General features: G+C 31.9%; 1 protein-coding gene across 1 annotated transcript; it reads left to right on the top strand.

The window, feature by feature from the left end:
* Positions 1-942: 942 nt before the first annotated feature.
* LOC112010448 (uncharacterized) lies at positions 943-3,121 on the top strand. The gene is given in 4 exon segments (XM_024042787.2): positions 943-1,253; positions 1,256-1,390; positions 1,393-1,540; positions 2,703-3,121. Coding segments are annotated over 4 exon segments (774 nt in total). The 5' UTR covers positions 943-1,027; the 3' UTR covers positions 2,968-3,121.
* Positions 3,122-11,226: the final 8,105 nt, after the last annotated feature.

Below are 11,226 nucleotides of genomic sequence, written 5' to 3'. Positions count from 1 at the left end.
GACTAATAATTTGACCATTAATTGTGCTTTATGTTTGGCTATGTATGAAGTACTAGTTCTAATTTCTAAAATGTTACAAGACACATGAATATGAATAGTCATATTTTTTATATTGTTGTAACTAGTAAAAAAAAATTTATGGACCAAAAATTATTAATGAATATAAACAACTTTGAAAACAAAAACAAACCTAATAAGATTTCTTTTTCATCAAGTTAAAGAGTCAAAATAAAAACAGCAGCTAATGCTAAAAACATAAAATTTCACCACCCACCCAATTACTGAAGTAAAATTTTTTTTTTTTTTTTCCTTTTGGCTAAAAAGCATAAACTTCGTCTTTAAAGTTTTAAGATTTTCGAATTTTACACTTTAAAGTTTTAGAATTTGAATTTTACTGCTTGATGTTATATTCCATTTGCATTAACAGTCATTTCTTCCATATTTTCATTAAATGCCACATAAGGTTGGTATGTGTATTTAGTGTCTAGTAAAATAATACCACATCATTTGATATCATTTTATTGGGTGAACTAAATATGATTGGCAAGCTTACATGACACTTAGCGTATGTTTGGCTTGAGCTAATAAACTCAGTTTTATGTACACTTTAATTTTTTTTTTTAACATTTTCAAAGTATAGAATATATTTATTAAAACAAGTACAAATATATTATTTTAAATAGACACGTAAAGAAAAAATATGAACAAAAGAAGTGATAAAGCAAAAAAAAAAAAAAAAGTTTTAGGCCCATAAAATTCAATAAAATTCAGATAATTAAAATCAGGGGTTGCAGAAGGAATTTGTTTTCTGAAGGTTGAAACGTAAAACTTTAAATAAAAAAGTTGTTAATGGCACCAAATTGCCCAATCTCTCTCGAACTAGGAGTGCAGTTTGAAATCCCAAGACTTATAAACTTAGATATAGACTTTTCAGCTATTTATTATATAGGAAATAGTTTCAACAGAAAATTTCACTCTCTTTCTCTCTCTCGCCTGTATACAGTATCGGAGCATATTCTTCTTCTCCATGGCCTCCGCTTCCAAGCACCAAAACCCATATTCTTCTTCAAAACCTCCCAAACCCCCAAACCCCACCACCCACACTGACAATGCTAATTCTCCTATCATCACTCTCACTCCTTCCCAAGAACACCTCTTCCTCACACGCGCCACCCACCTGACACGCCAAGAACTCCTCCGCCGCCGCTCCCACTACCTCAAACAGCTCTGCAAATGCTACAGAGTTCACTTTTGGCTCTCATGGACCAACTCAGGGTCCAATTCAGACAATACTACTGGGACTACGGTCTCAGCCCCTTCTTAAACGAACAACACACGGCTGAATTTGACGGAGAGAGAGACACCCAATTTGCCAATCTTGAAGGCAATGAAGTAAAAAACAGCAGCAGCAGCACAACCAGAGGTGTGCGTTTGTGGGGTGTAAGTTGAAGTCTATGCCTTTGACCAGCTTTTGCCATCTCCATATTCTCTCTGATTCCAAACAGAAGCTTTACAAGCCTTGCCATTATGTTATCAAGAGGTATTTGTGTTTCCCGCCTCAGTAGTTTTCGTTTTTGTGCTTAATGCTTTAATGGGTACTCGAGAGAATTCTTTGGAATTATGGATTGGTGAGGCTCTATGTTTGAAAATTTTGTTCTTTTTGCTGTGTTCTTTAATGGGTATTTGCTTGGTAAGCAAGCAACTGGTTATGTAGGTGCCAATTCTCCCAGTTCTTTCTCTTCTTTCTTTTTTAGTTTAGTGACAGTTTATCAAACAAGAAAGCAAGAAAACGATAGCGACCGGTTTGGGATACTTGCTTTTCCATAGAGATTGCATGCCCATTTTAAAATTTTTCATAGGAATTAGGAATTAGCGATAGATAAGTTACACACGATTTTTTGTGCGTGTCTGAGTGCATTTGGGTAATTCATAGTGCATGGAAATTTGTGGATTTATCAGTATTTTAGTGCTATTTTAGCTCCCCTCCTTTTTCTCAAATTTTGCATAACTACTTGATGTTTTTCAGATTGCATATAGCATTGAAATTATTTAGCTACATAATTATAAACAGATGCCTAGAATTTTTTGGTTCTAGTGACATATCATACCTAATAGGCTAATACACTAAAACAAATATGAACCTGGCTACCAGCATATACTCAAGGCATGGCCTCTCTTATATAAATTAATGCATTGCAAGTGTCTTTTAAAGACTTTAGAAAGTTAGGAATATTAAATGCAGACCAAAAATGATTTGAGTCATCTGGGTGTTTGAATGCGGTACATGCTACATAATGATGTTAACATGCACCACCTAGTGTGTGAATTCTCTCCCACAATCAGAATGCCTGAAAAATAGTTCTAGAAATCATTCAGTTCACATTTGAACATACTTTAAAGTGGTCAATTGCTTCCTCATTTAATTAAAATCTAAGTTAAGCCTTCCCTGCAGATTATATGATTACCAAGATATAAGTGAGCACTAGGATTTTTCTAAACTAGGAGTTGTAGAAGATGTCCTTATTAGTTGAAAAAAGAGTATAACCATCACATATTAAATTTTATAACTAAGTTTATTATAGGGTAATGCACCATTTGCTGGTTCTGCCAACTTCTTTGGCATTTTCAAGTTTTGAGTGGCAGAGATTAAATTCTCAACTGACTTGTTTATTGATTTTCCCCCCCTTTTTCTCTCTGTTTAGTGCTCAGGCGGGACCGATAACATGTGGGAAGCCCATAATGAGATCCACTGTACCTTCTCTCTGTAGCATCCACTTCCAAAAGGCTCAGAAGAATGTCACAAGAGCATTGAAGAAGGCTGGACTTAATGTTTCCACATCAAGTAAGCTTGCTTCCAATTTCCATGTCATTGTGGCAGAATATGTACGCCAAATTCAGGCCAAACGGAGGACTGCAAAAAGGGCAAATAGAAGTAAGGTAGTGGTTAAGGAAGAAATTGCTGGCTGAGCCTCATGTCTATTTACCCTTGGTGCATGAGTGATTCTAATGATGGGAAACCTCCGGTGGGAAGTTTATCTGATCAAATTAAGCAACTTATGTTTTGACAGTGTAAAGTTCGCCAATATTAAATTAAAGATTTTTCAATTTTTTGTTTGGTTAATATATTTTCTTAAGCTTGTTAGCTTTGTTTAAAAATTTGACTTTATCCTTTTTTTCTTTTCTGTTCCACTGCAACTCTTTTCGATCATGTCCATTTGGTGTCAAGGATTTTGGAAATATTCTAATAAATATAAATGCACAATCTGACTTCATTTGTAAAACAAGGAAGCTATGGATTATAAAATGTCAAAGTAAGTTTCTCAGAAGAAGAATATAAGAAGGGTAGAATTGGATAAAGAATGTGATTCAGATTGAGAATCTAATAATTTTGCATCTTTAATCTCAAAACTTTGGAAAAAAAAAAAAGAAAAAAGAAAAAGAAAGAGAAAGAATGTGAAGTTACCAAATGACACTCTCCCTAGGGCCTAGGTGCCAAAGGCATGCACTTGATTGAGGGCACCTTTCTTGGTTTAGGCAATGTTCTATGTAAGGTAACATTACTAAGCACCATAAGCATGGAACTCGTGTATCCTAGAAAACACATTATTTCAGTGCTAAATTGTAATGAACGCTTGGTTTGAAATGGGTGTTAGTTTTGCAGTTGCAAATTTGAATAGAAAATTTCTTTTCAAAAGGCTTGGCAGAATGACTGAACTTGTGAATACTTGTTACAAACTAATGAAACCTAAAGAGTGTTCTTTTATCTCAATCTCTCATATACTATTTTATTTTATTTTTAATCAATTTCAATTAATAATTGTTCAAGTTGTGGAAATATACTGTGGATATTGAAACATAGATACGTTTTAAACATATGAGATAATGATAAATAGGCAAAAATTTGTGTGAGATTGGGAAAAAGAGAAAGAAAGAAAGAAAGAAAGAAAGAGAATGTAAAAATTAATAGGTAATAGTTTACATAAAAAACTTTTAATTTTGTTGGCATGAGAGATTGGGAACTTCAACACAATCCACAACACCCATATTTTCGCAGCATGTTATCGATAAAAAAAAAATTTAGCAGCATGTCACCTTGTAGGATTAGGCTGTTCCAGCACCCTAAGCTTTCTGTTTGATTCCTTTCCTTGTAATTAACCAAGTGAATCTTCATGTCTTTAGACTCAAAACTGCAAATTGAAAAGAGGCATGCCTACAGAAAGAGATTGGTATGAGTCTCTTTCTAAATTTGTTCATATCTAGCACCCACAAATTGGCAGAGCAATTTGTTGATGTGATCCTGTATTTCTGGTTGGTGCTTTTCTCATTTCACCCAGATGATACTCTGATATGGGAGACATATTGCAAGAATTGATACAATTCTAGATTAAATCATGACATGGTCCAGTCCTAAAGCCAATGTCCTTTTTATTCCTTTGTGTGTGTGGCACATGGAGTCAATAACCTTCTTGTTTGGTGACCCTGATGTCCTGATTGAGTGATATCAAAAAGGAGTAGTGATTGAGATCTTTTATTGTAAAGACAAGTTGTCTTTGCTTTCTTTTACTTGTGTTCTTTTTTTTTTTTTTTTAAATTTTTTTTAAAATTTTTTTATGTGTATTTTGGTTTCATCACAGAACCATAGAAATGTTGGAAATTTATGGAATCTCATTCTTGAATATATATAACCTGGAACATATGACCTTAAATAGTTGCATTTAAAGTTTAAACCATAGATATGTATCCTCTGTTCTTTGTCCAGTATCTTTCGTTTCTTAAGCACCAGCACTTCTATAAGCTTCATTTATCAACATGACATAACTGTAACAGAGCATCAATTTTTGGTATTCTGCTTGACAATTACTGCTATCCATGTTGGACCAGGTTGGCCTATTATCATACCCTGAGCTCTAAACAAAGTTTGATGCCAAATCTAATATCAGTTTCATTTGATTTAAATTCCAAAGGTTTAGTCACTAGTTTCTGCTTTCCACTTACTAGCTCCTGTTAAACTAAACCTTATAAAATCAGTGTGTTTAGGATTGACTAGTAAATTCCAGGGATTCATCTGTCAGAAGAATGTGATTCACAGCACTAAACTAATTTTTTGAGTCTGATATGGTAATATTTACTGACATTTTCTTTTGTATGTAATATTATGCGGACATGTGGGTGCACCATCATACTCAAAATTTTAAGTCTATGGATTAAGATCCAACAATATCATATCAACTCTCACTTTTGTTGTTATTACTCAAAATGTGTGACTCAAGCATTTAATCAATCACGCCACTCACATGGGAATCTTCCAACGAATCTGTGTCATTTTACTCCTTTAGCCTCCCATTTTAGCATAAGCCTTTCTTATCAATCCAAGTGTTACACATCACCACCTTGAGTCCAACAATCACCACCATTAGAGCCTTACTCAACTATTGGTTGAGCTAACATGGGAGTCACCAACCCCACTTGCAATTGTCACGTCTACCACTTGTCAAGTTCTGATACCACTTGTTATGAAAGCAGAAGTTTTGATTTCAATTTTTGAGATTTAGGTTTGTGAGAATTGATGATTAACACCTTTGGGAAGTCTCTTTATGTGACATCACATACACATGTTGGCATACCACTGTTTGATACGTATATCCAAGGTTATTATTATTTTGGTTTAGACAAGTTGTTGAACTGGTGAGAAGCGGCAAATTGAAATCTAGTCTGTCTGGATACTACTAGTTGTATAAGCATTTCTACCTTAACAATTGCATGTTCCATACAATACTTTTTCTCCTTGTCCAAATTTGCTTGAGAATAATGATCTGTGTGTGTACAGCCTGATTCTTTGTTGCTAATGTGTCACTTCATTCTCCGTCAAATTTCGCTGTCACTCTTCTCTTATAAGTCAAATAGAAAATTAAAAATTAAGATATCTAAGATATGTCAGTGTTAATGGCAAGGATCATTAGAAAGCAAGAATTTACTAGGTGTCTGAGTAGATTGTGTTGCAGTATTGCAACTGAATCTGACATTCCAAAATAAATATGTGCTGTATGACCATGCTGAATTTATGAACTGTGTCATGGTTGTCATTTTAAGAGTGTGCTAACTACTTTTTAGAAGTTTTTTAATGAATTCAACAATATGTGAGTAAACATGTTTTGGTAATTATTTCATCTTGGTCATATTTTCCTAACGTCATTTTGGTATGCTTCCTTGTGGTAATACACTTGCAAAATGACGTGTACATATGAAGGACTTATCAATTTCCTTGGCATGTATGTTTATTGTCATTAGCATATTGTTAGATGCGAATGTCTTGCAATATGCTGCTGAAACTTATGAGGAGACACAATGTATTTGCATATAAGGGTAGCTGCACTTGAATTGTGAATTATTAAGTACAAATAAATATAATTCTTTATCAGTCACATAATCTAACTGCTGCACCTTATGAATTTTAAATTATATTGATAAACTTTAGGATTTTCTGTATCATAGCCTTGGATTAATGAGTAATTTTTATAATTTAGTCTACATTAGGCTAATTCCCATAGTTATCTTTCGGTTACACTTATATATCAGTATATTTACCTTCGTTTCCTCATTTGCATTATGAAAAGTTTTATCTCAACATTTTGACTCTTTCACTACTTCAATAAAGCAATTTTTTTTTTCCACGCCACACGCACACATAATAATAGATCCTCTGCTCTTTTTCCTTCAGTCTCCTATTTGCCACTACACCTCCCCCCTCCCCACACACACGCATTGCTGAGAACATACGGTCATTACTTCTATAAATCTTGAATATATGAGTAACTAAGCAGTGCATGATTTATTATTACATTATATTTGGGGCCAATGGTTCACTGTCTTTTTTCCATGATTCATCTCTAAATATATCATGATTATTTGATTCTAGTTATGCCTTGCTTTAAGCATTGCCACATTGAGAGAATGTCAACTTATTTCTGAAAAATTGTTGTAATAGTGATTAAAGTTGCAGTCTTCAGCACTTTTTTTATTATAAAATATTTGTAAACTTATGCCATGCAACATATTCAGTTCTTATCTTAATTTCATCTTGTAACCAGTTGCTACTCCAACAATTGAATCTTTATAATTCAGGAGTTGAACTGCTGGCTTGCAACTGGAACATAGTTGAAGAGTTCATGTGTTTTTTTGTCAAATAAATGTTCAAAGTTGGGAGGTTTTAGGACATTTGCGGATTCATCAAAGATGCTGCCTGCTTTGCTGGTCAATTCTGTTGGATGTTGAACATGGGGTATCAAGCATTTAAACCTGTGCTTAAATTCCTCCATCTTGCCTGTAGAAAATTAGTTTTGGCTTAGTATATTGATTGATTGCTATTGAATGTTCGGTATGTTGAGTCGTCGTACGAAATGATGTGTAGCTATTTAATTTGTGAAGGGGGTCTTGTGGGAACTCTCTCTCTCTCTCTTGTATATATGTGGGTGGCCCTGTGTTGGCAAAAGGGGATGATGATGCATCACTAGCAGAACAATCAAGTGGCACTGAGATGGTATGAAAAAAATGAGCTTCACTCAAATGCAATTGGCAGGGAATATTTGGATTTTATATTCTGTGATAAATAGTGCTAAGGAGGTGCTAAGAACCATTTCAAGATATAGCTTGTTTTCTTGGTCCAAGGGGTAGAAAAATAAGAATTTTATATGTGACTGGCAGTAGAATGAGTCAATTTTAACAGATTTATGTACGTACTCCGTATGCTTCAGGATTGTTAGCAATTTAATGTAACGGTCCAAGAGGAGGCCATTTATATTGTAAGCCCAACTACGACTAGTCTTAGCCCCTTTAAACACCCTAATTGGTGTTCAATTTTAACACGTTCATTATAGTAAAAATGTAGCTCTTTAGACTTCTTTTGTGGACGGAAGTTTTCAAACCAAATCGTGTAAATCTTGTATTCTCTGTCTCTTGCTTCCACTTTAGCTTTCTTTTTCAATATTTTATTTTAACATGATATCAGAACATGGTATCAAAGTTGATCAATCTTTGCTCACAGCAAAATTTCATCTATCTTCCCAAACACCTATCACTTAAATCTTCAATTCTCAAAACAATTAACAGACCTGAGTTAGGTTGATATCATTATCCTTATTGGCTTGGGTCAACCCAACCGGTCAATCCAACCGAACATTGACCTGATTGAGTCTGAATATCGAACTTGATCTTGCTTTGAACCACAAATTTGGCCTAGATCCAAGTGAGTGAGCCTAATCATATTTTTTTAGGCGTTGTTGGAAAACACATGAACACTTGAACACTTGTCTATCCGTCCAAACAAAGGAATCAGCCAGCTTTCCTTCTTGAGTTTTCAGTCCATCTAATTTTTAGCCTAACCAAACATATCATAAGAGATCATATAATTCTATTATTAAATAAAGATTGATCTTTTGGTAAGTGAAAAGAAAAATAAAAATTACCAACCTATGTTTTTTATTTTTATTTATTTTTTTATTTTTATAGAACGTGGGATTTTTTTTTTCTTTCTATAAGAAAGTGGGTACATAATTTTTTTGATAGAACGTGGGTTTTTGTTTTTCATTAGGTTTCTTGTTTTTTAAAATTTTTTTTTGTCAATTTACAATTTTAACCCATTTCTTATGTTTTAGAAGTAAAGATAAGTTTATTAACATTCTGTTTGGATTGAGGGAGAGGGAGAGGGAATATAGTAGAGTAGATAAGAATTGACACAAAATTAGTTTATTTTAAGCAAACTTTATTTTACTCCCCTCCACTGCTTCTCCCTCCCCCCTCAATCCAAACAATCCCTAAATTAGAGGTATTTTTAAAAGTGAAAAAGGAAATAGCTAATTTTTTGAATTCTCTTAATATATAGAGATTTACATAATATACTTTCTCAAGAGCATATGTTGACATAAAATAAATTATAATGTTATGACATTATAATTAGAATAAAACAAATTCTTAACACAAATTAGAATGCTATATTTATAAATTTTCTTTAAAAAGCCTTGCTTATAACATATGTTTAGAAATTCTTTTATGTTTATAAAATTATTTTATTTTATAATAACATATAAATTATATAAACATAAAAGAATATATAAAATAAAGAGAAAAACCTATTTGAATCCCATCTAACTATTCCAATGCAAAACTTTGACGACAAAAATTGTCTATTATGAAAAGTTATGTATTAAAATTGTGGCCATTTTTGAAAACTTAATGATTTTTTTAAACTCAAATTGTATAATTATATTATGAGATAAAAAATATTCTATTTTGGGAAATGAAATGGCAAAAACGACCAACTTGAAAAGAAGTTCAACTTGATGTAGCTAAGGCTAGCTATTATGGAGAACCATAACATATGCTGCGTCTGTAATATAATTCCCTCTTTATTTAATATAATTCTCCCTCTTTATTTTTTCCTCCTTCATAGTTGTGTTAATAGTTTCCTTGTCCTTCCCAATATCTAATTTTATCTCAAATCTGATATTATTATTGGTATTTTTTTTTTGTCTTATGGGAATTAGCCAGCTTGAGCTATCTCAAATTCATTGTTTTTTTTGTTTCTTATGGGGCTTGAGTAATTTCGTATAACAACGGGACTCAGTTTGAGCTGGTCTCCCTCCTTAAGTTTTTCATATGTAACTCTAAATTCTTAGAATTATAAAAAAAAAAAAAAAATTGGGTTTTATATTGTACATCTATATTATTTATAAATTTAAAATGAAATGCTATTGGAATTATATTATGTTTTATTAACATAAAAGAAATACATGCTCATATGACATATATACACGATATATTTTCAAAGGGCCTATGTTGACATAAAACAAATCATAATTTTACTACATTTTAATTAAAATAAAACACATTTTTAACACAAATTAGAGTGCTATATTATATTAACATAAAAGAAGTACATGTGCTTATAACATATATACACAATATACTTTTTCAAGGGCATATGTAGACATAAAATAAATTATAATTTTATGACACATTTTAATTAGAATAAATCGCATTTTCAACAAAAATTAGAATGTTGTGTTTATAAATTTTCTTTAGAAAAGCCTTTGTTTATAACATATGTTTACAAACTCTTTTATGTGGATAAACTTATTTTATTTTATGTTTATTATAACATAAAAATTACATAGACATAAAAGAATACATAAAATAAAGAGACAAGCCTATTTGGATCCCATCTTACTTTTCTTGTGCAAAAAATTTGATGTCAAAAGTTGTCAATTATGAAAATTTTATGTACTAAAAATGTAGTCATTAATTTGTGAAAATTGAATGATTTTTATAAACTCAAATTGTATAATTTTATCATCAAATAAAGATTATTCTATTTTGGGAAATGAAGAGGCAAAAATAACTAACTTGCATGAAAGTTCAACAGGATGTTGCAAAGGCTAACTATTATGGAGAACCATAACATAAACTAGGTCTGCTATACAGTCTATATAAAAAAAAAACAATTGTGCGATTCTGATGAGCACCATTGTCATGCAAATGTGTAAACATAAAATATATATATCCCTCAAACCTTCAAAGGACCTTTCGGAAAAGGTTATAAAAAAAAAAAACAAAGATATTCATATATATATATATATATATTATCTCATATTTAGAAGTTCCGACTAAGAGAGATGAGCTTGAGTAGAAAACATCCGTACACCCTCTTTTCTTTCCATCGTTGCCCATGTAAACCAAATAGAGGAATTAAATTCTGTCGTTCTAATTTTCCGCCAAAACCTAAACATATAATAATGGATTATATAATTCTATTATCAGACAGAGATTGTTTATTTATTTATTTATTTTTTATTTTTTAGAATGAAAAAAAAAAGACTAATATACATCGAAGTTCAATAGGATGCTAGGACATACTGCGATGGAGATCCATAGCATAAATGGCGTCTGTTGTACATTAAAGAAAGAAAAAAACTGTGTGCATTTCAAAAAAAAAAAAAAAAAAACTGTGTGATTACGATAACACCATAATATCACTCAAAGGAACTTTGGAAAAGATTAAAAGAAAAAAGATATTACATATATAGTACATATATTATTAGAAATCAATATCATGCAGTTGTACGTACGTACCTTGGCCATCTCGAGCTATACTTCAATCTACTTTTGATTGATTGATCTTATGCTTTAAATGAAAAGAAATCTAGTTAATAATTATTTATAAATTATCTTGGA

Source organism: Quercus suber, unplaced genomic scaffold (assembly GCF_002906115.3).
Source record: "Quercus suber isolate HL8 unplaced genomic scaffold, Cork oak 2.0 scaffold_199, whole genome shotgun sequence".
NCBI lineage: Eukaryota > Viridiplantae > Streptophyta > Magnoliopsida > Fagales > Fagaceae > Quercus > Quercus suber.
The sequence above is the reverse complement of the archived record's forward strand: the minus strand, read 5'-3'. Positions and strand labels throughout refer to the sequence as shown.